The sequence below is a fragment of the Cynocephalus volans genome, chromosome 6 (assembly GCF_027409185.1).
Source record: "Cynocephalus volans isolate mCynVol1 chromosome 6, mCynVol1.pri, whole genome shotgun sequence".
NCBI lineage: Eukaryota > Metazoa > Chordata > Mammalia > Dermoptera > Cynocephalidae > Cynocephalus > Cynocephalus volans.
Genome location: NC_084465.1, coordinates 118,700,114 through 118,725,982, shown reverse-complemented (window position 1 = coordinate 118,725,982; position 25,869 = coordinate 118,700,114). Strand labels below are relative to the sequence as shown.

Below are 25,869 nucleotides of genomic sequence, written 5' to 3'. Positions count from 1 at the left end.
CAAATAAAAATAATGGCAAGTACACATGGAACTAGACAGTTGAAGTATTTTACATATTAGGTTGAACACTAAAAAAGTGCCAACCTGTAAGCCAAAAACGGTCAAAAATAGGTAATTTCATAGCGTTCAACCTAATATATCAACCTGTTTGCGGCTCACAACCACCTTACGAGGTAGATACCAGATGAAGAAACTGTGGCACGGACAGGACAAGTAATGTGTCCAGGGTCACACCGCTAGTAAGTGGCAGAACCAGGACTTGAACCCAGGCTCGACACTCCAAGCCCCGAAGAATGCAAGCTCCACGAAGGCAGCCGGTCCTGTTCACTGCAATATCCGCCCCCCATGCCTATCACAAGGCCTAGCGCAAACAAACGTATTAAGTGCTCGAGAAACACACGCTGAATGAACTAATGAATGAATGAATGAGTGAATGAGTCTCCCTTACAATCGGCGGTACCTGTCCCAGACTCGGGGCCCAGACCTCAAATTTGAGCGGCCAATACAGAACTCCGTTCGGGCGGGAGAAGCGGAGGGCAGGTGGACCCGGGTGGGAGGGCGCCCCGGGGACCCCCTCCTCGGGGAGTGCCCCCGCTTCGGGGAGCACGGCGCGCGGCTCACCTTGAAGTCGCGGCTGTGCTGTGGCGTGTACTCCAGGGTCCAGAGCGCCCGCACCAGGTGCGCCAGCTGCTCGGTGACCTCGCCCTGGGCCTGCGCGCCGCGGCCAGCGGGCTGCTCGGGGTCGGGCGAGGGCTGCGGCCGCGCCACGCGGTACTGGCCGAGCGCCAGGTACTCGGCGAAGAGCTCGGTGTTGCTGAGGCACTGCAGCGTGGCGTTCATGAAGCACGTGTTGCCGTGGTTGCGCAGCCCCGCCACGCCGGGCACCGGCTCGGCGGCACAGGCGGGGCGCGGCGCGGGTGCGGCGGGCGGAGGCGGGCAGGGCGGCGGCGCGGGCGCGGCGGCCGGCCCGGGCGGGAAGCAGCCGCGGAGGCCGCCGCGGTCCGGGCCGGCGCCCTCGGAGCTGAGGTGCGAGAGCGTGGACAGCGTCTTGAGCACGCGGCTCATGAAGCTGCCCACCGAGCGCGCTGAAGACGGCGAGGAGGGCGCGGCCGGCCCGGGGCCCCCGGCGCCGCCACCGCCGCCGCCGCCCGCGCGGCCGCTCCGGAACAGCCGCTTGCTGAAGGAGCGCTTCTCCTTCCCGCCCGCCGGCGGCGCGGGCCCGGGCGCCGTTACCTGGGACATGGCGACGGCCGCCGACGCTCATCCCCGCGCCCGCCCGCCCGGCCCGCGGCCCCGCCACGGCCGCCACCGCATCCCGCCGCGCTCGCCTCACTGGGCCCGGGGCTCGACGCCCCACACGCCTGCGAGCGCCGCCGCGGACCAGCCAGCCAGCGAGCCGCGGCCCGCCCAGCGGGGCCGCCCACGTGACCCGCCCCCGGCACCGCCCTCCCCGCGCCGAAGCCGCCGTGGCCGCCATGTTGACTGAGGGAACGCCGCCGCCCCTCCGGCTCGGCGTGGTGACTCGCGGCTCCGGGCGCGGTCCTGTGCGTGAAGCCGGAGGAGGCCATGTCTAGTGTGGGCACGATCCGGGCGTGGAGGAGACCGCTGCGGTCGCGCGGGGCGGTGTACACCAGAGGTGGGTCTCAGTCTTTGCCAATCAGACGGCGGAGGCCAAGGGACCGTGTACGAGTCAGGATGACACCCGTTACCATACGGAGGAAGAGCTGGTGGACGTGGCCTTGACCTGCGATCTCCACCACCTGCGTCCTACCCGAACGCTGTCACAGAGCCTGGCGCATCCCGACGGGCTTTTCTTCCAGGACTGCATGTTGGGGTCCCAGGGAAACGGTGTTATCAGAATCACCTTCCTTTTCAGACCAGACTTTAAAACCCCGCCGAGTTCTCCCATCAGTCTTTCATTCATTCATTCGTCATTCCACAGTGTCTGAGCACCTGCTATGTGCCAGGCACTGTGCTGTACGCTGGGAATACTACAGAGAATGAAACTATTTTCTGCCTGCCCTCCTCCAGCTTATGCTCTTCGTGAATGCTTACGACAGCTGCTGTGTCCACGCATTATGCCAAGCACGCAATATCTTCTTTAATCTTCAATTCAGCGCATTTGAGATGGGTAAAGTTCTTAGCTGATTCAAACTCAAGTTTTATTCAAAGCCCCTGGACTTGACCTCTGAACCAAAGGTCACAGACCCACAAATATCACAGGGACCAGAAAGGTCATAGCAATGAGTAAACAATTCTAATGTTTCGACCATCATATTGACCTATCAATACTTCCAGCGACTTGACTCTCAGTGTTGGAGAGAATATAAGGACTAATGGTGACTATGGCAAACGGCAAATTAACGTTCTTTGAAAGGGTGGCTGACACTCAGCTCTAGCCAGTGCTCCCATGCGACAATGAGGGCTCAGTGTTGTCGGATCATCTGATTTTTTAAGAGAAAGTGGAAATCCTATTTTTAAATGTGGGTTCAATTAAAAAAGAAAAAAATAGTGCAGGAAAAAAATTAACAGTTTGTCTTTGGGCTGCATTCAGCCCAAAATCCACTGGTTTGTGACTTCCTGTCTGTACATTCTCCTTGCTAACAGGGCTAGTCTGAGTCCTGCAGAAAAGAGAAATCAGGGAAGGGAGAAGCCTTCACCTTTTAAAAATATGATGGCCACCTTACACCCCCATTTCAAAGTAAATGGCTTTTGCCTTTGTCTTTCCACCCCATAATAAGTAGGGCTGTTATGGTGACAACCCAGAGTGCTCTGCATTGGCCCAGACTACCTCCACTCCCACCTCCTAGTCAAAATATTCATTCCTCACTGTACCTTGAGCTCATGTGGACACCAGGGATAAAGACATCTGATCGTTCAGAATGACGTCTAAAGTGTGAACGCTGTGGCCCTTGACTTTTGCAGACATGTTTGCTGCTCCAAACAGTTTAATCCAGATGCAAAGGCCTTTACCCAAGCCATTCTCTGTGCTCTGAACATCTTTCCCTGAAATTCTTCACTCAGCTAAGCTCTCCTCATTCTATAAGTCTCACCTTAGATATCACCCTCTCCATGAAGTGTCCCTTCCACAGGTTCTCTTGGCACCCCTCAGGCATGACAAATGAGTTGACCATACTGAAATTCAGTGTACAATCTGTCCCCTTCAGTAAAGTATAGACTTCAACCCAGCAGAGACCCATCTTACTTCTTACTGGGTGCCCAGTTAGGTAGCCATCACAGAGCATGTTACTTTGTTTCCAAACCAAGAGGGGTCTGTAGTCTGCCACGCCAAATGACTAAACCGTCTCTCACCCCAAAGTTTGCAGTGATCAAGAACAGCATTTATTTGAATGGCAGGTCAAAAGAGATTGAGGCAGCTAAAGGAATTTAAAGACCTCAAACTCCCAGACAGCTTAAAATCACAAGAGCAGAATCATGAGTGGGGGTCCCAGGAGTCATGTGGGAATCTGATCGATTCACGGTGAAGTCAGCACAGCTATTTCTGGCATCCTCACTAAGGTCCTTTGAGTCTGGAGGTATACAAACTTCAAAGCAGGTTTATGGTTGATGGTACACTGCAAGATTGGAGTTACAGATATTGTTTTAAGCCATTCTGTTTTTCAAAGAAAAAACATCTTAGCCTAAGGAAGGACCTGTTTAAATAACTCTATTCTTATCTTATGGTTAAGCAACCTGTACTGGTACTTGTAGGAATTCAGGCCGTCCTGTTTGGTTAAGCAGTTTTTCTTTTGCTGTTCCCTACCCACTCCCACCCCCCAGCCAAGGGATAGCTAGAGGGAATATGCGGGTCTGCCCCCTTTCGATTTGGCAACAGTATATCTAAACAACGTCTGAACTCCTTGGTGGGACACATGAGAACCCCCTTCCCAGTCTGGTGCCTCCCACCATTCTAGGATTATTGGTCCCCACAAGGGCCCAGAGCCATCCAATCTCAGCTTGGCCAGAACAGGCCTAGAAGAGTCACTAGTAGGACCTTGCAGATGATCATTCTTTGAGACTCGCCCCAAACAGCACTGTAGTAAATCTTCCGTTGCCCCTCTCTGGAGCTGGGAAACACAAATCAGAGACAACAGTGCAGTGGGTATTGTTATGACCTATACTGTATCCATCCCTGCAGCTGTTTTCTTAGGCTGAGACCTTGGATCCAAGGGTATGCACATTTCACAGCCGACACCTATTGTCAAGCTGACTTCCAGAATGATTTTATCCTGCCAACCATGAGTGGGGAGTGCACATTTCCCAATTCCAAGATAGTGTGGAGTTTTTTCAGTCTTTTTCACATTGACAAATTTGATCAATGAAAGATGGCATGTTAATGTACTATTATTTGTGTGAGTGAGGTTGAACATCATGTGCTGGTCTTTTAGCTATCCAACATATGAGCTAACTTCCCATCTGCCAAATCAGGCAACAACTCAAGCTCCCGTTATGAAAACAGGGCAGGGGGTGAAGAGAAATTACTCCCCTGCCCACCCCTGAAAGCTAGAGTCCAGGAAGGCCACCCAGATGCTCCTACCTGGACTTTGGCTCTAGAAGTATTGACATAAGGTTAGTTGTAGATAATGCAGTGAATTAGTGAATCTAGCAGCTGTATATTCAGCAGTATGGCAGTACAGTTCCAGAGATGGTGGCAGCAAGTGTCCAGCCGGCTGCTCTAGAGGCAAGTTCTTACCAGTGTCTACCTCCCGGGGTTTCTGCCCAAGCCTGTTTCTCCAGCTCTGTTTTTTCTGTGAACCAACCTGATAGGCTTCCTATAAATTCCTTTATTGCTGAAACTAACCAGTGTCAGTTTCTGTTGTTTGCAATCAAGAAAATGACTAGTAATATCTTTTTATTAGCAATTTGTACTTATACTGGTGCGATTTACCCACACACATCATTTGCCCATTTTTCTTTTTGGTGTATTCCTTTTATAAGTGTTGGCTGACAAAAGTACTTTGCATATGAATTCTATTATTCCTTAGTCTATGCCATTCTATTTGGTTTCTTACCTTTCAGCCATGTTTACAGTGTTTTCATCTCATCCTGGATCAGTCTTTTTCACAAAGGTTTCTGATTTCCTTGACATGCTTAGGCAAATAGCCTTCACCCACTCCAAGATCATAAGAATACTCATGTATGTTTTCATTTACTGCTGTTATGGGGTTTTTTCTTACTTTTAATGATGTCTCCATCTGGAATTTACTTTTGTGCAAGAAATGAATTAGAAATCTCGTGTTTTCCCACCTACATGGCTAGCCAATTGTCTCAGCACCATTTCTAAAATAATCTCACTCTTCCCACTGCTTTAAATGCCACTTTTATCACCTATTAAACTCCACATACATTAAGGGTTTTTCAAAATTCTGTTCTATCCCATTGATATGTCTCGACATTCTATGATAGCATAGGGTTAGAGTATACTAAAATGTTTGATATGGCACTACCTCTTAGTATTTTATAAGCTGTTTGCTTATTCTCTCAAATGAACTTAATCCTTTGGGAGATTAATTTGTATAGATTAATCTAGGGAAAATTGACATCATCACAATGTTCACCTTCTTATCTGAGAATGAAGTATTTCTTTTTAAAATTATACAAGGGCTTTTAATGCCCTCAGAGTCCTAGTTTCCTTCCATAGGTCTTGCATAATACTAATAAGTTTATTCCTATTTTCTTATTATGAATGTGATGTTTTTATACCCTTACATTTTCTGTTATTTGTCTATATGACAAAATTATTTTTGTAATTCACCACCTTGATGTACTTTAGTTCTTTCTCATAATTTTCAGTTGTTTCTCTTGGATTTTCAGGAATTCACATCAACACATGAGATAATAACCTTGCCTCTTCCTTTATAACATTTGTACCCCATCTCTTTTTTCTCTTGTCTAATTGCCCTTCCAGAATTCCGTCAGTGGTAGGCATGAGAGCAGGAAGGCCTGCATGGCTTCTGACATTAACAGCAATGCTTTCCCATTAAGCAAGATGCTTGCTTTGGTTTCAGATATATATTATTTATTGCATTAAAGTGGTATCCATTTATTCCTACTTCAGAAAGGTTTATTCTCAGAAATGGATCTTGAATTTTATCAAATGCTTCTGGGCACCAACCAAGATGAACATCCACTTTCTTCTTCTTTGACCTATATACCCGTCGGAGGTTCTTGCACGCAAACAACATAAATTACTTTTACTAACTTAAGCAGAAAGGGAGTACACTGGGAGGATGTCAAGCAGTTCACAGAACTGTCAGAAAAGCTTCAGAATCAGACTTGGGAAACCAAGGAAGACAATACATAGCCAGGACCCTGCTCCAGAAAATACTGCCTAAGATGTCATTGTTGACACCTTTGGTGAGGCTGGACATGCTGCTGCCACCAAAGCTGGCATCACCAACAGATGATGGAAACCACATTGCTTGACTCTTGGCTCTACCGTAGCCACTGTGAATAATCTTGAATAATTTCTGATTGTCTCTGAACTTTTGCTATCACACTTTCAACATTCTAAGCCCAAAGTGGAAGCATCCACTGGGTTGGGCTAGGTCCTAGGTCTGGTCACTAGCAGCTGGGAAGTCATGGAGGGACCATAATTTCTCTCTAACTTCCATAGTGGGAGGTAGAGTTGTCTCCTATCTTGAGAGTCCCCTCAAAGGGAAGATTATTCAATGCAGGACAGCCAAAAATGACAAATGTCACTATTATCTATTCATGTGGGGTGTCATATTGATAGCATTAAATGTATTGCTTTATCTATTTGCTAACATTTCATTTAGAATTTTATATCTATATAACGAAGCCAGCTTGCAGTGTGTGTGTGTGTGTGTGTGTGTGTGTAGTCTTAGCCAAGTTTCAGTTTTACCAGCTTTTTAAAAAACAATTGTGGGGCCGGCCCGTGGGTCACTCGGGAGAGTGCGGTGCTAATAACACCAAGGCCCCGGGTTCGGATCCCATATACGGATGGCCGGTTCGCTCACTGGCTGAGCGTGGTGCTGACCACACCAAGTCAAGGGTTAAGATCCCCTTACCGGTCATCTTTAAAAAAAAAAAAAAAAATTGTGAAGCATCCCTATTTTCTTTAGGCTCTGGAACAATTTAAATGGTATATTTTAAAAGTTTATAAGAATTCACCAAGTTTATTCCCTGCATCTAGTTGGGGTAGTGGGTATCAGTTGTTTGAAATATATCTTTTTAAATTTTCGTCCATCAATGTTGGTCTGTCTAGATTTTCTTTCTCCTCTTGGGTTAGTTTTATTCATTTTATTTTGCTGGAAAATCAACCATGTTTTCCAGTTCGCATGTGAAATCTTACAAAGAATTATCTTAAGATTCTATTTTCTTAGTTAACTTAGGGCCACAGAAGTGAGTTAAACATGTTCCTCAATCTGTGATTCTCTGTTATCACAGGTGTGTGGCAATGGCCTCCCCTGCCCTCTGGTTCATTTGTTCTTTGCAAAGACATTCACTGAGCAACAGGACTGTCGCCATCATTGTTGGTGCCCCACCAAGATCGTGTGGGATCCTTTGGCCTTTTCTTTGTGCCCATTGCCCAGCTTCTGGGTGCTTTGCTTCTGATGACTGCACCTGTGACTCTCCTCTGATGCCTGCCTTCAGGCTACTGGCACTGCCTCCAGGCAAACACACAGAGAGCTGGAAGTGACTGGGGGTTGTCTCCTGGGGTGGTTCTTAGCAATGACTATTGAGTGCAAGAGTATGGAAGCCAGCTTCCTTGCCTCCAATCAAGACAAATTCTGAGGCATAACTTACATTCCAGAGCTCCCTGCAGGATTAAGCTGAAGGTACATACTCTTTCCAGGACAGTGCCCAAAACCACTTCCTTCCCTGACTTCTTCCTTGTCCTTGACCTGCTTGCCCTCACCCCTTACTAGTTTCTTCTGAGAGCTTTTCCTTAATTAATCACTTACACATGAATTCTCATCTCAGGGTCTGGTTCTGAGAAACTGGTCTGAGACAAAGATGATTTAACTTAGTCCCTGGCCTTAACAACTGGTGTACCATCTAATAAATTACACTATAACACCTGCAATAGAGATAGAAATGCCATCCTGTGAGAGTACAGAAGATGAGGTAATAACCAATTGGAAGGTGCTATGGTCTGAATGTTCATGTTCCTCCAAAATTCATATGTTGAAATCCTAACTCCCAAGGTGACAGTATTAGGAGGTGGGACATTTGGGAGGTGATCAGGTCATGGGGCAGAGCCCTCATGAATGGGATTAGTGCCCTTATAAAAAAGGCCAGAGAGAGCCCCTTCAGTCCTTATCCCATGTGAGGACACAGTGAGAATGCACCCTCTATGAACCAGAAAGCAGGCCCTCACGAGATGCCGAATTTGCCAGCACCTTGATCTTGGACTTCCCAACTGCCACAACTGTGAGAAATAAATTTCTGTTGTTTGTAAGCTACCTAGCTTATGATATTTTGTTATAGAAGCCCAAATGGACTAAAACAGGAGATGACAGCAAACACTTCATTTAGAAAGTGTTAGTCAGTCTGGGTTTTGAAGGATGAATAGGAGTTGGCCAGATAGAAAACATAACATTCTGGTGGGTTGTTATAAGCAGAGATCAAATGGGCAAAACTTACAGTTATGAATAGCATGTGGTTTCTGTGCTCCAGGAATTCAAAATGTAGTCAGTGAACCTGAAGAGCCAAACATGTCTCAGAGAAGTTCTAATGTAAGGGATCAATATACAAGAGGTTGTTTCCATTGCCTTGAAGAATGGAGCTGGGCTGGAAGACTGAAAACAGTTGCAAAACTTTGAGAAATCTAAACTTATTCCAATATAAACAGTTTACTGAAAATACATTTAAGTTTAAAAAGGGAGGAGGGTAGGTCCAAAAAAAAATATTGATTAATTATAAGCTAAATTTTTGCAAGGATGACATGAGAATGACTGAGAAAACACTGATTACTTTGAGGGAGAGAGTACATCTGAGCACCTTGAGAGGCAGCTGATACGCTTGTTTGGTTTAAGGAGCACACAGTGGGGCTCTCAGCTTCCAGGTCTCTAAGATCAGGCAGAGGACAGATTCCTTCTGGAAATCCTAAGACCATCTCCAAAGGAGTCAAAAACAATGAAACAGAAACACCCCTGTCCTGCCCAAGAAGGCTTCCAAAGACTTAGGGGAGTTCCAGATGACTAAATGACACCAGAACTCAATGTAAAGAAAAAATAAAACCTCTGACTTTCGTAGCCAAAATAGGAGACTTGTGAGGTTCATTCTAGTTTACACAGTGAACAAATATTGGAGTGCTCACTATGTGATAGGCACCTGTTCAAGATTTGGGGGACGTAGCAGTGAAAATACAAAGTGTTTTCCATTCCAGTGGGAGACAACAGAAAATGAGCAAATAAACAAATGTCCAATATAATTTCAGCTACTGATAATTGCTTTGAAGAAAAATAAAACCAAATAAGGAGCTCGGGTGTATGGGGGAGAGACTATTTTACGTACAGCATTGTAGATGGCCTCTCTGAGGAGGAGTGATAGAGTTTGGATGTGTTGTCCCCCCCAAATCTCATGTCAAAATCTGATCCCCAACTTGGCAATGTTGGGAGAGGTTTGGATTATGGGGGCGGATCCCTCATGAATAATTAACGCCCTGTGGGGGCTGGTAGTGAGTGAGTTCTCAATCTGTTAGTTCCCACGAGAGCTAGTTGTTTAAAGGAGCCTGGCACCTCCCCTCTCTCTATCTCTTGCTTCCTCTGGCCGTGTGATGTGCTCATACCTGCAGGTTGGCCTGCCATTTTCTGCCATGAGTAGAAGCAGCCTGAGGCCAGCACCAGATGCAGCTGTGCCAGAATCATGAGCCAAATAAACTTCTGTTCTTTATAAATTACCCGGTCTCAAGTGCTCTGTTATAGCAACACAAAATGGGCTAATACAAGGGGCCTTTGAATAGAGAACTGAATGAAGTTAGGTGACAAGCAGCTGTGGAAAATCTGGGGACAACTATTCCAGACAGAGGTAAGAGGAAGTGGAAAAGCCCTGAATTGGGAATGAGTTTTATATGTTCCAGGAAGAGCAAGATCAGGGTGGCCACAGTGAATTGAGCAAAGCAGAAGATGGCCAGAGATGAGGTGAAGGTGGTGGGCGAAGGGTCAGATCATGTGGGACCTTGTGGCCTGGGTGAGGAGTGCTGAAGATTAAAATTCAGACAAAAACCCAGAAGAGGCTGTCAGTTATAATTTGGGTATGATGCAATGAGTAATGTGTAATCGTCTGAATGATTCAGAACTTTGGAAGTGAAATTTGAGAATAGAGGAATTTCTGGAAAAATAGTGTAAGTTAAACATAGACATATTTTTTCTGCTCCACCACAAAATTTTACTAAACATGAGAGTAAAGGAATTAAAAAGATGTAAATCCACCACAGAGAGATCAGAAAAGGAGAACGCAGTCAAGGAGAGATGGTGTAAGTCAAGGTTCTATCAAGAAAACAAACTCCTCTGTGCATTTCAAGTAGGAGGGGTTTGAATAGGGGAAGTCAAGGCTTTCCCCACCACTGGGGCTGGGGGAATGAAAAAGGGCAGGCAAGGCCTGAGTTGAGTGACTCTCAGTTGCTCGCCTGGAAACCCTCCATCTCAAGAACTGGGCCAGGACTGAGGCATAAGGTTAATGAGGCAGTCTTGTCAGACACAGATTTTAAGGGGCATCAAATAATATTTTAATGCAATATGTATTTTAATTCATTTATTTATTTTTAATTGACAAATAATAATTGTGTACATTTATGGGATACGGTGTGATGTTTTGAGCCATACATAGGTGGTAGAAAGATTCGACTAAGCTAATTAACATTTGAATGCAATATTTGTATTTTTATTTATTTATTTTTGGCAGCTGGCCGATGCGGGGATCCAAACGCAATATTTTCTAAAAAACAAACTTAATGCAAAAATATCTATGATGAAGAAAATGTCAAGATTTGAAATGAAAACAAAATCTGATCCTGCACTCACATGCCCCTGCCTCATTTACCTTTCCTGACCCCAGCCCAGCCCACGAGCTCTGAGAGGACTTACTGTCTTCTTAGCGACCCCCAGGTCTAAAGTGGGATATCTGCAGTGGCTGCCTGGAAGCTGATGAGAACCCCAGGTCTGCTGTTTACTCAGCCATCTGCCCACATCCACTGCCAAAGAAAAACAGTTTCTTCTCTTATATTTTCCAAATCTTTGTGAGTACCTCACCTTGGCAGACTCTAAGAGATTCTTGGAAATATAATTCTAGGCTTCTTCCCTGTGATGTGGAGGACACTATAGAAGAGGGAGGTTAAGCTGTCAAGTTAGTAACAGACAACCCAGTGGAAGATTCCAAAGCTGGGTAACAGGTAAAGGTATTAGCAGAACTGAGAAATACGACTATAAAATTCTTGCAGAGAGGAAAACAAAAAGCAAACCTTTGAGGATCTCTAAAAGGTCACTCTTATGGGCTCCCATGTTCCCTCCAAATTCACATGTTGAAGTCTTAACCCCCAGTACTTCAGAATGTGACTGTATCTGAAGATGGGGTCTTTAAAGAGGTGAGTAAGTTAAAATGAGGTCATTAGGGTGTGCCCAAATCCAATGTAACTGGTGTCCTTTTAAGAAGAGGAAACGAAGACAAAGACACACACACAGGGACTGTGTGAGTACACGGCAAAGAGAGGACGGTCATCTACAGGCCAAGAAGAAAGGCCTCAGAAGAAACCAACCCTGCCGATACTTTGAGCTCAGACTTTGAGCCTCCAGAAGTGTGAAAAAATAAACGGCTCTGGTTTAAGCCACCCAGTCTGTGGTATTTTGTGACAGCAGCTTTAGCAAACTAATCACAGGAACTGGAGGATCAGATGAAGCGAAGCATGAGGTAAAGCAGGGGCTTTACAATAGGGAGTCAAACTGATGGCTGGTTCGCTTGGTTGGTTAAAGTGTTGTGCTGTTAACCCCAGGGTCCAGGGTTCAATCTCTGGATCAGCCAGCACAAGAAAAAAGAATAGGGAGCCTAGTTGAAAATCTATATGTTTAAACCCTTAGGTCACTTGTCATACACATCCAGGCAATGATGCTTCTAGCTGCCATATCCAGCATGAAGAGCAGTCAACAAAGACATTATACCAGAGAGGCTCCAAGTTATGAAAAACAGGCCCTAATAAAGGGCAGAGAAGGGGAACTCTTCTGAAAACTGGGGAACCAAGCAGAAGATTGCAACCTAAAGACGAACCCAACCCATTTTTGCCATTTGGACCCAGACTGGTATAGGTGAGAGTCCGCAGGAAACTGACATTCTTTTGATAGACAGGGCTCTGAAAAGGTCTGCACACAGTGACATTTGGGGATCTGACACATGCTCCTCTGAACATCTTACATTGAAGCCCTTGGAGTTGAAATCCCCATCTCACACCCACAGCTTTTTAGTAATACCTCACTGTTAAAGGTAGATAGCTGGCTCAGAGTCATCAGACATTTAAGGAAAACCCCCAACTTTGAAAGACAGGCAAAGTGAACAATCAGGAAAAAAAAAAAGAAGAAGAAAAGAAACTTGGAGGAAATTGAGACAAGCTGATAGCTGAAGGAAACTTTTTAAAAAATTGTACTTATGCTCAAGGAGATAAGAAAAGATATTGCATCTATAAAACAGCAACATGATTTTTTTTTAAAAAATAAGGATATAAATGGCTTTTGGAAATTAAAGATTTGATAGAAGAAATTTAAAATTGAGCAGAAGAGTTGGAAGATAAATTTGCAGAAATCTCATAGAAAGTAGAATAAAAAAGAAAACAGACAGAAAGAGAAAGAAAATATAATAAAATTAGAGAATAAATTCATTGAAGTTCAGTAATCAACTGACAGAAGTTCTACAGAGAGAGCAGTAATATCTACCAGGAAAAAAATAGAAGAAAACATCCAGAACTGAAAAACATGAGTGTCTAGGTTAAAAGTATCTAGCACAATGTATTTTAAAAAGATCCAAGCTAAGGCATGTAATTGGGACATTTTAGAAAACGAAAAACAAAAATATCTTTAAAAAATCCATAGTGAAAACAATCAGGCCACACAGTCATAAAAACAGTGGAAATCAGAGTCTCATCAGACTTTGGAAAGCAATATAGGAAGCTAAACACGATGAAGTGATGCCTTCAGAATAATGAGACAATATTTCCAATCTAGAATTCTAGACAAACTATCAATCAAGTGTGAGAATGGAATAAAGGTATTTTCATGCAATGCCTCAGAAAATGTACTTCCCCTGACTTCTTTGTCAGGAAACTATAGGAAAATAGTCAACCAGAATGAGGGATTAAACCATAAAGACTGACAGCAGAGCCAGGATACAGAAAACCCAACACAGAGATGCCAGAGAAAATTCTGGAATGCTTAGAGAAAGAACAACCAGTTCAGACCAAGTAAGATTACAGGAGGCTCTAGCAGAAATGTGTTTAAGGAGAAAAAAAGGGAAACATGATATATCTGATTACATGAAAAAAATGTATTTTTAGTGGAATTCTGCAATTTTGTTGGAGAGTTTAGAGAGAATTAGAAACAGTGACAGAGAAAACTAAGCACACAAACAAAAAAGAAGCTGTAACTCCAAGGAAAATACAAAAGTTGACCAAGAGAGGAAATGTAATCATAGTACATGACACAGATCAGCATGGAATAATATTTACATAGCCATAATAACATAAAACATTAAATTAAATAAAAACTTGCTTTAACCATAATGAGAGGGTGGCAGGAGTACACAGTGCTATGAAAGTGCTAAATCGTTTTCTACACTGTGGCTGTCATTGCTAGTTTCCACCTAATTTCTATTCTACCTTTACGATTTACCAATAAAACTCTGATTTTGTTTGGAGGACCAATGCACCCCACATAAAAATCCCATTTTCACCTCCCCTGCTTCTAGGAGTACTCAGACACCGCTCTAATGACTGAAATGAAAGAGGCATCTGCAGTGATTTCTGGAAAGTTTTTCTTTTCTGATCTTGGGGCTGTCCTTCCCACCTTGTCACCTGCTGCTTTTTCCTCCCAGGACAGGAGGTTCTGGGCCTGGGGATGCAGCAGCCACCCTGTAACCCTGAGGATGAAGACCACATGCCAAGGATGCAGGAGACAAAAAACCAAGAAACTGGTCCTTGATGACCTCCTAAAGCAGCTGTGCTGACTTCTGTGCACTAGTAGCACAAAAGGAGAAAATGGAATTAAAACCGAAATCACTGATAACAGTACAAAAACCTATCAAATAACTAGGAGTAAATCTGACAAGAAACACGTAAGACCCCTACACTGAAAACTACAAAATATTGCTGAGAGAAATTAATAAACCCTAAATAAATGGATGGTTATACCATGTTCATGGTTAGAAAACTCTGTATTGTAAAGGTGTCAATCCTCGCAAAATTGATCTATAGATTCAACACATTATCAAAATCACAGCAAGCGCTTTTTGGTGGAATTTGATAAGCTAATTCTAAATTTTATGATGACCTGCTAAAGACCTAGAATAGCCAAAATAATCTTGAAGAATGAGAACTTACAGTTCTTACAGAACTTACAGAGATTAAGACTTTATATAAATAACTTTATTACTTTGTTGATGTCTGCTCTTCACTAGTGCATTCTAATTTATTTGAGTTTAATTTACTGTTCTTGTTCTAGCTTGAGAATGGAAGCTTAGATCGTTGATTTTCAAATATCTTTTTTAATTTAACTTTTTATTTTGAAACAATTATATTCACTAAAAGTTGCAAAACTACTACGTAGAGCTCCTTGAACCCTCCACTCAGCTACTGCCTAGGGTGAGATCTTACATAACTAAAGTAAAATGTCGAAACTAGGAAACTGATGTTAGTACATCATTAACTAGATTACAGACCTTATTTTGTTTTCAACAGTTCTAATGTGCACTCACTTGTGTGTGTGTCAGTGGGGGGAGGTTCCATGCTATTTGATCCTATTTATAGATTCATGTCACCACACTACAATCAAGATACAGAACTGGTCTGTCACCACAAAGGAACTCCCTCCTGCGGCTACTCTATATTCTTACCCACCCCCTTTTAACCTTATCCCTGTCCCTTAATAACCACCAATATCTATCTCCATAGTTTTGTCAGTTTGAGAATGTTATATACACGAAGGCACATGGTATGTAACCTTGGCTTAGTGAAAAATTGGCTTTTTTCACTAAGCATAATGCCTTGAAATTCATCCAAGTTGTTGCATGTATCAATATTTCATTCTTTTTTATTGCTGAGTAGTATTCCATTGTATGAACACACCAGACTTTGTTTAACCACTCACCCACTAAAGGACATTTGAGTTATTCCCAGTTTTTGGCTATTAAAACAAAGCTGTTATAAATATTCATGTACAGGTACTTGTCTGAACATGTTTCCATTTTGCTGGGGAAAATGCCCAAGGATGCCTTCGCTGGGTTTTGTGGTAAGTGCATGTTTAGTTTTATAAGAAACTGCCAAACTATCTCCCAGAGTGGCTGTACCATATTACATCCTCACTAGCAATATATGAGAGAAATATAGTTTCTCTGCATTCTTGCCATGAAATATTATTTTTACGTATATGCACTAGAGTTATAATCTTCCACCTGAGCACAGCCCTACCTGCGTCCTCCAGACTTCGTTGTCTAAGCCACTGTTGATCAGGGCTCCTAATACTCACAGTGAAATGAATAATAATTTATTGTACTCTGTGCAACTCCGGTGGGGTACCAACAACATTATGATCTGGTGTTTTGGAAAATAAAATCTAAAAGCTTCTATTAAGTATCTTGAATTCAGTTAGGGGAAAACCTGACTGGGATGATCTGAAGAAAACCTAGAATCATCTCAAAAAGTGTTCTTTTCACTTTAAACATTTTTTTAAAAATTTTGCTTACTTACATCGTATTTTCATAAAAACTTGCTGGTTGAATGGGATAAAGAAAAATATCTATAGAACAAGAGGTATTGTAAATACTATGTGTCCATTAAGAAGAAGATACCTCTTTATGGATTGACATGGAAAGATTACCATAATTTGTGGTTAAACAAACAAACAAAAAAGATTGCAGAAAAATATAAGCCCACTTAGGTAATATAAGTAGTTTCTATATTTATGTAACAGTTTTTAAGTCTGAAAGAACACACAAAATTGTTAATAATGAGATGGGATTTTGTGTCTGGAGTGAGTGGTTATTTTCACTTAGTAAGCAAGATTTTCACTTATTTCTCTATTGGTTAAAATTTTTCAATGATTAATATTCTCAAACAAAATTTAAGTGTATCTCAATTTTTTAAAAAAGAGTCAAAAAATTCATGGCTGTTCAAATAATAAAACTCCCTTCTGATAATCTAAATTAACTATTTGCTAAGAGATGCTTAAAAACATTGTAAAGATCAACAGACCAAACCTCTACTCTCATAGAACTTAACATTCAGTGACTTTAATTTACATTTTTTTTTCCAAAGCCTGAACTTTCTACCCCATGTTTTCACTCTGATTACCGACTCCTTCCCTATTAGGAACGCTCCAAGTCCAGCTGGATTCTATTAATGTTTGCTCTAACAATCCCCCCTCCCCTGTTATTGATGCTCTTAAATACGAGGAGTTTGCATATCTAGGACTGGCTGCATAATTTGTGGGACCCAGTGAAAATGAAAATGCAAAGCTCTTGTTCAAAAATTACTAAACATTTCAATACAGAAAAGCATTAAACCAAGCACAAAGCCCTTCTAAGTGTGGAGCTTTGAGCAACTGCACACCAGAAACCCATGAAGCTGGCCCTGTGCATATCATCTATAAACATGTTCTAGCCTTCATGGAATGAACAACTTATATAACTGTCTCTTACCAGTTGCTCTACCCACCGGCTGCATCTCCACAGCTGGAGAAAACCTCTTTCTTCTCAGGCATAGCCCTCTAGAGCCAGGGGAGTCAAGCATAACTCAAACAAAACTGGCTCCATTATTTTATTCACTCATTCATTTAGAAAATATAAATTGAGCCCCTATTGTGTGCCAAGCACTCTTCTTCACACTGAAGATAGGGCAGTGGACAAACAGACAAAAAAGCCTTCCATCACGGAGCTTATATTCTAATGGGTAACACATACAGTGTGTCAGAAGAAAACTGGTGCAATGGAGAAAATACAGCAGGAAAGGGGTGTTGAAGTTTTAAATAGAGTGGTCATAAAAGACTGACTGGCAAGGTGTCTCTTGAGCAAAGATCTGAAGGAGGTGGAATAGGGAGTCAGGCAAAGATCAGGAGGAAGAACATTCCAGGCAGAGGGCAGCCAAGTGCAAAGGCCTTGGGATGGGGACATACCTGGATGTGTTTGAGGCCAGTGTGGCTGGAGGGGAATAAATGAGGGGCAAATAGTAGGATAGGTTAGCATGGAAACTGGTTTAGAGGCTCTACATCATATAGGACTCCAGAACAGGCCATACGATAAGTCATAAAACAAGCCCAAATACATTTAAGAGGATGGACATCACACAACGCATGTTCTCCAAACACAATCGAGTGAAAGTGAAAATCAATAACAGAAAGAAATTTGGGAAATTCACGAATGTCTGAAAATTTATCAAGACACTCTTAAATAACCAATGGATCAAAGACAAAACCACTGTAAGATGGATTTAAATGAGGACACAACATAACAAAAATTGTGGGATGTAACTCAAGCAGTTATTAGAGAGAAATTTATAACAGTCAACACCTACATTAAAAAAGAAGATCTCAAATTAATAACATAACTGTCCATTCTAACACACAAGAAAAAGAAGAGCAAACTAAAACCATGTAGGGCCTTATAGGCCATCGTAAGGACTTTGGCTTCTATAACTGCTGAGTATGTTTCATATCCTGAAACCTGCGAAAAAACTTAAGAGATGAGGAGCCAATCCGAACTGGATTAAAGAAAAATAAAAAATAGGTGTCAACCTTCATTATTCACAGATTCCATATTTGTGAAATAGCCAACTCAACTAGAATTTATTTGTAACCCTAAAATGAATACTTGCAATGCTTTTATGGACATGTGTAGAGCAGCAGAAAATTTGAGTTGTCCAAGATGCATGTTCCCAGCTGAGGTCAAATAAGGCTACACTCTGCCTTCTTGTTTCAGCCCTCATTCTATAAGCAAATGTCCTTTTTTGCAGTCTATTTAGTATCACGATTTCCACATTTTTGTGCTTTTGTTGGTGAATTTGTTGTTTATAATGGCCCCCAAGAGTAGTACTGATGTACTAGGAAGGCTGTGGTATGCCTTACTGAGAAAATCTGTGTGTTAGATGAGCTTTATTCAGGCATAATTTACAATGCTGTAGGTCATGAGTTCACTGTTAACACATCAACTATGTATTAAATATGGTGACTTTAAACAGAACACACATAAAACAAAGTTATGTATTGATCAGTTGATGAAAATGTTATCACCAGAGGCTCTTGGGAACCTAACTCTGTATTTCTTCTAGGAGTAATGGTTCAGTATTCACTAATTCAGTGTTTGCGGCATCTATGTAGTACATAACTACTCCAAATAGCAAGAATTGATGGTACATCTCTATTTCAAAAGACAATCTAACTATGATACCTAGCATCCATAAAGTATGAACAGGCTGTCTGGAGGATGTCACTTTCATGGTGCAGTGTCATTGTGAATGGCATTTTGTGGGAGATAAACATCCCATTAGAGACCTATTGCATAAAAGGAGAAACCATGACTACATGTGTGGCTGCTGTCCGCGGTGCTGATCACCCAAAGCCAGCTTCCTGTAAGAAAAGCAGCATCAGAAAAATCCTTATGATTTTTTCACAAAAGTGCACCTAAAGATCCTGGTCCGTATTCCCCAGTGATCAAGAACAGGTTGCCCAAAAAGACTGAGTTAATGAGCATGCATGAAGAGAGAGCCTTAATCCCATCCTGGTTGTGCAAAATAACATCCACAAGAACTGAGGGACATCATTCTAGAATTGCAGGAATCCTGGAAAGAGCCACACTTGGGAGCAAGCTTACTTATCCCCACTAGGTATCTGTACTTAGTCAATCCTGTGCCACTGAGTCCCAAGCACTAGTATCAGTTTAACCAAGTCTTTCAAACCACTTTAGACATCATTAGATTTTCTCAGACTCCAAAAGATTTGAGGTCTCCTGCTATTTCTCATAATTAGCCTCCTGAGACTCTGAACCCTAGCACTGATCCTCTAAAACCCAGAAACTCTACATAGGTATTTCAAAAAGTTCCAAGGAGTATAAATAATTTTTAGAAAAAGAATTCATTGAAGAAGTCAAGAATAGAGAGTGTTTTACTGAAACAATTATCAGACATTATTATTTGCAAGTACCAAAGAAAGCAAAAGTAGGGAAATTATGGAAGACTAGATGTTTTTCCAACCTAAGAATTACTTGTATTTTGCTGTGGGGGAACCACCCCTTCCCTATCTCAGTCCTTATGTTTTGGGCAAAGCTAATTCTACCCAGAGGTGGAGCATGTAACTCAAACCTAAGTCAACCGATGTGTTCCATTATTCTAATCATGGTGTCCAATTAGGGATTGGAACATGCCTCAGGAAAGGCAAGATTACTCAGAATTAATCCTACAGTCTATGCCTGAGCCACCAGTCCTGCCAGACTCAGAGTTGTGCACATGCAGGGGCTGGGGCTACTGCAGCCATCTCGTGACTACACCAGATAGAGAATGGTGTGGACATTGAGAAAGTACAGCCAAGACTTACAGAGAGACCAGGTCCTGGTGACATCTTTTGAATTCAGGTTTAAGCTGGGCCTGAAGCCAAACTCCCCTACACATGAGCTAATTTGTTTCATTCTTAAATGTAAGCTAGTTCAGGGTTATTCATTTCTGATACTTGCAATCAGGTACACAGTCCTACTTGAATTAGAAATAAGTACTAGAAGTGAAGCATTTCAGGTGATGCATGGTAAAGTGTGGAATTGCCAAGGGCCAAATAAGTGGGGTATAGGGGAGTGAAAACCCCTCCAACACAGCTGGGAAGCTGTGCCTTCAATAAACCTTCATCACTGTAGGTAATCTGTGCATGTCTCTAGATCCTTAAAGAATCTGATTAATAAAATAATGTTTCTTGTACTAGGAAAATGGTGCTAACTTTTATATGAAGCATATGTGTGCCCTTTGGGAAAATAAAGAATCCTAGAAAGTTAATGAAATCAAATTTACATTCCTCTAATATTTCAACAATTGCTGCTATTGGCCCAAGCCAAGACTATACACAGAAATTGTGTCCAGGTCATTAAGAACTAAGGTTGTCTTAATAAATAAGAATGGTCTTCTCGTAAGCCACCACCCTCATCAGGCCAGCACATCACAGAAGACCTTGTTGATAACTTGCTGGAAGCCTGCCACCCTATTACATAATATAAATGTTAGCCTGGAAATTTGAGTCCCACTGATCCCTCTTACATTAGGTTTAGGTCCTGTGGAGATATTTTGTAAATTTCGGGTCTTGCTGAGGTAAGTAAAAAGGTCCAGGATCAAAGACAGTCTATTTCCTTGCCAGAGTCCTAATTCCCTCTTTTCTCTTTTAGTAACTCAGAGCCCTCACCAGTGTCATCTGGCATAGAAAAATGTTCCCCAGAAGATTTATAGGTATGCATCTGGGACTGGATATGGAATACACTCACTTTAAGGAACAGAAGATGACATCACCACATACAAGTGGGAAGATAAGATTTTTACCCTCTATGTTAGCTGAGACTCTTTGGGTTTCCAGTGAGAGAAACCACCTTCAAAATGGCTTGAGCACAATAGCAAATTTATTAGCTCACATGACAAAAAATTTCAGGAGGTAGACCCCAACTGTAGGTAGTGCTGGGTCCAGAGATTCGCATTTTGTGATCAGGCTGGAACGCTCTCCATCTCCTGATCCGGCTTTTCATTATGTTGGCCTCTCTCCAAGGCCCCACAGCCACTGGATCATGCTCTTCACAGCTGAAGGATCACACTGTCCTTTTGGCTAGTAGCCCCAATAGAAAAAGAAGTTCTCTCTTGCAATCTTCCAGCAAATGTCCTGGGTGGGCCTGAATCTCATTGGATTGAATTGGGGTCCATGTTCATTCCTGAACGAAACACTGTGACCTGAGTGATAAGATAAGCTTATTGGCCAGAGGTGGGGTAAACCCAACTTGAACTACTACTATTATGGTGATGGTTATATGAGTGTATACATTCATCAAAGCTCATTGAATTGTACCTTTAAGATCTATGCATTTACCTCTATATTAATTTTAACTTGATTTTTTTTTAAAAAGCCAATCCAGCCTAAATTCACTCTATCCTATAGTGAAATAGATAGGATTTCAAGTCTTATCCCTCACTTGATCTAGTTTGCCATCTTACAAAAACATTCTTACTTTTATGGCACAGGTGATATATATTTTTTTCTGCAATTAATATATATTCAACAAAACACAAAACAAAACAGCTCAGATCAGTAAAAATTTTGTAAACCTCTTTTTAATTATTTATGAGTATATATATATATATATAAAATCTATTAGTATTATAGTTGATGTATTGCTTTGTAGCCTGTTCTTTTCTCTTAACTGTTCTTTTTGTTGTGCCAGTTAAATGAGTAAATACAGTGACAGAAAAAAAAAAAAAACACTACTGAGAATTTATCCCAAGTAAATAATCAGAGATGTACATGAAGATATTACACAAAGAATAATTTATATTAATGAAAATTTGGAGGCAATAAATATATCAATAGATTAAGTATATTACATAAATGGAATACTTAGGTAAATGCACATGTTGGCAAGGAAAGTTGTCCATAATATATCATAAGGTGAAAAAGTTAGCTTTATTTTATGAGAATATAATTGTATATAGTCATTAAAACAAACTTAAGTTAAAGAACAGTATATTTCAAATTCCCATCATATACATATGCAAATTACTCATATGTATGCGCACCAAATATTAACCAAACTCTGTTAACTTTGCTTATTTGGGTAGGGTGGGGCGAATGCAGAGTATTGTTTTAATTCTTCACAATGAGCATGTATTATGTATTTTTAAAAAATGGTTCAGACTTTTTAGAGGATTTTCTTTAAATTGCCCTCCACTAATGCTGGACCTGTTTCCACCCACCTGAGCAAATATCCCTTAATACTCAGAATGTGGTCCTTGGACCAGCAATGGAGGCGTCTCCTGAGAAGTTAGAAATACAGACTCTCAAGACCCATTCACCCGTCCTGAATCAGAATCTGCACTTTAACAAGATCCATGGGTGATTGTAAACGCATTAAAATCTGGGAAGTTCTGGGTGAGAACAGACCCCTTCTCCTACTCAAAAGGGCTGTGATGACGTGTCTCTATGGTCCCTCCCAGTTGCAATTTTCTAAACTCATTTCTTGCAGTTATCTGCGTGAGTCCTTACAAAAAAAGCAGCTGAAAAGACCGAAGGGTGAGTGGCCTGAACAGCCCCTGCTGCCCACAGCAGGAGACGCAGATGGGCAATGAATCAGCCCCACGCTGCAGGTCAGGAGGGAGTCCGGGGGACAAAAAAGGCTGCGTGGGATTCCTGCGGGTGCTGGGGCAGGAGGGCGCCTGTCATCTGGACTGAGTGGAAGGCGCGGGGCAGTAACAGGACGGCAGGAGGCGCTGCGAGGTGCCTTGGGGAAGGTCCCCAAAGACCCAGCGGGAATGCAGGGTGCAGGGCGGCCTCGGGGCGGCAGGGGGCGCTGCAGAGTAGCGGCCCGCTCGGGTCTGCCGCGTGTCCTCGGCGGCCTGGGAACACACCTGGGCAGGTGTGGGTGGGGCCCGAGAGGCGGGGCTGGAGGGGGCAGGGCCCAGGCCCGACCGACAAGAGCCAGTTGCCGCGGCGCCTGGGGATGCTCGCGCTGTGAGTGGAGCAGAAGAGGAGCGTGCCCAGATCGCGCAGCCCGGACCCTTCGGAACCGAGAGGTGAGCCCAGCGGGTCGGGTCGGACCAGCGCGGGGTTTCGGGTACCGGGGCGGCCGCGGGGCCCTGTGGCTTCCCGGACGCTGTTCGCGCGGTCGGTGGCCGCGACCGCATCAGCCCTGGCTGCGTCCCGGTGACCGGGATGCTGGGACACCTGCCCGGGGCGGTCGGTCCAGCTCTCCGGAGTCTACACACGCCCGGCCCGGGGCGCAGAGCCGGGCGAGAGGCCGCACCTCGCCTCTTCTCTCCTCCCTGCACCTGCTCAGCCCTCATCCCCGCTGTGGTGAGGCGCATGGACTTGACCGTGACTATTCCCTTTACCCTCTGGAATGCTTTCTCCGGAGTGACTTGTTGCAGAAAGAAGCAAACACTGGCAGCGGGCGAGATGGATTCTCTCCCGCGACTTCAGCCGGGGTCCCCTGGGGCGGACGTGGCTTCGGCCACAGGACAGCGCCCGGCCGCTCCGCGCGGGTCGGCAGGGCTGCAGGGTCGCCCAGGAGGAGCTCGGGTCCGCTGCCCGGAGCCTGAGGCTCAAGCGATTTCCACGCAGCGTGATGGACAGGGGCGCGCGTGGGGGCGGGACTCTCGCGTCCACACTCTGCGGTGAGCCTGGCCCTAGACGTGGGGCAAATCTCTCATCCCTCCCCAAGCTTCTGGTTTCTTCACCATGCTATGGGCAATAGGTAAGGTCAGGGGTGGATGGGGGCTGTAGAGTCGCTGTCCTGAACCAGGGCCCTGGAATTGGAAAAAATCTTTTGAATCCTTCCTACCTGTGTGGCCGTGGACAACCTACCCGCCCTCTCTGCACCTGTTTCTTCCTCTATGCAATGCAGATAGTAATAATATCTCATTTAATGGTACTGAGAATTAAATTAGGTAACGTGTAAAACGGAGTGTGATGCCTGGAAGTAAAGTAAGGGATCAATGAATAATAGCTGTTATTGCTGCCGTTGTTATTATTACTGTATTATTATTTGAGGAGTGGCATAGTTAGTCGTTAAAAGTATGGGATCCTGGGTTCGAATCCCAGCTCGGCCACTTTCTAGTGTGACCTTGGGGGAGCTACTTAACCTCTCAGTGTCTCAGTTTTGTGATACCTACCTCAGAAGATTGTTGTGACAATTAAATGAGGTAATACCTATAAAATACTCAGGAGAGTGAATGCTGGGTGTCAGCTCCTCGTTCTCCCACAAAGGCAACACGGTGAGTCAAGAGGCACAACCTAATGGCAGCTACGACCTTGTCTTGCTTTGGGGTTGAAAGGTCATTTGTGTGTAGTGAGGAGCAAGATGGGTTCCCTTCCCTCACCACGGCTCCTCTGACATTAGCGGCCGATCCCTGGTGTCAGGGTCATTCCTTCGGAAGGGGCTGATGGGCAGAGGGACCCCAGAAGGTGTCTCCAATGACGAGACAGAGTTGGGGACAGGACCTTCCAGAATGTTCTGTTGAACATTCACAGAGGATGAAACCATCCCTGGGCTGCAGTTTTACTTGACATTGAACCTGGACCTAGATTTTAAAAACAAACAAATTCTTGCTAACTTTTTTGGTTTGGGATTGTAGTGAGGGAGGAAGTAGAGATGGATAATATTTTTGAAAATTTTATTTAAATTTTTTTATTGTGGCAAAACATATGTAATGTAAGAATTTCCATTTTAAGCATTTTAAAACATACAACTGCATGGAATTAATTACATTCACATTGCTGTGTAACCACTACCTCTATCTACTTCCAAAACTTTTTTGTCATCCTAAACATAGACTCTCTGTCCATTAAGCAATAACTTCTCATTGTTCCCACCCACCACCCCTCTGTTTCTGGTAACCTCTACTCTACTTCTATCTCTGAATTTTTTTTTCTTAATTGACTCATGATAATTGTACATATTTATTGAGCACAATATGGGGGATGGGCAACATTTAAAACAGTAAAACAAAATAACATTCCTCTTGCTAAGAGGCTAATAGCATAATTTTGAGGGTCAGAGATGGTTTCCTTCATTCCAACAAAATCACATGGGGGGGTTGGAGTGGTGTGGCTGCCTCTGGACATCTCACCTCCATCCCCAGCACTCTATTTTTTTTGCATCATAAGCCTCAAACCCCCGAGCATCATAAGCCTGAAAGCCTTCCAACTTTGCTCCAGCTCCCAATTTTAGACCACAGCCAATGGGTTCAGGATGGAGAAAAAGTAACTCTACAGGTCCAGAATCCTGCCTAAAGAACTTGATGGGGCACACCAAAGTCCTTGTCCCAGACACAGGCCCTCTGTGGGCATGGGAACTATGCTGTATACCCTAATTCAAGTCTGTCTTAATTTGCATCTGGCACTGTGGAAGACAGAGGGGACAGAATTTGCATATACCCACCACCCCCAATATTAGTGCTGACAAGTTTTGGGAAGTGGTCACATTTGCTATCTAGACTTTGGACATTAAATAGCTCAGGATCCCTTTTCTTTCCTCTTACCTTTAGTCCCAGGTACTGTTCATTAACTTCCTGCTTTGGTGGGGGCAGGGAGGGGTAGTACCCAGCACAATACCAGGCCCCTCAAAGGCATATACCATGGTGGTTAAGGCTGCAAGTTTTCAATACGGCTCCTCCACTAACTAGCTGTGTGATCTTGCACAAGTTATTCCACTTCTCTGAGCTGATTTTCCTCTTCTGTAATATGGAGATAATAATAGTACGCCTACCTTGTGAGTTGTTGAAACATGAAATGAAATATATATAGACTATGTGTCTATTTATAGAGAGACTGTACATATTTATGAGACAGACTATAAATACTACAATCATGAGATGCATCTATATATAGTATATTAGTTCATTTCTAAAATGAATATTATTTCATATTGTAGAGTTCCTATAATTGAGATGCATCATCTACATTGATGAATGCAGTAATTTGCTTT

General features: G+C 43.2%; 1 protein-coding gene across 1 annotated transcript in view; it reads right to left on the bottom strand.

Annotated features, from left to right (window-relative positions):
- Positions 1 to 1,242, bottom strand: part of USP31 (ubiquitin specific peptidase 31) — a 97,421-nt gene extending 96,179 nt beyond the window's left edge. The window contains exon 1 of the mRNA XM_063099517.1: positions 622 to 1,242. Coding sequence (XP_062955587.1) covers positions 622 to 1,242 — 621 coding nt within the window. The remainder of the gene's footprint in view (positions 1 to 621) is intronic.
- Positions 1,243 to 25,869: the final 24,627 nt, after the last annotated feature.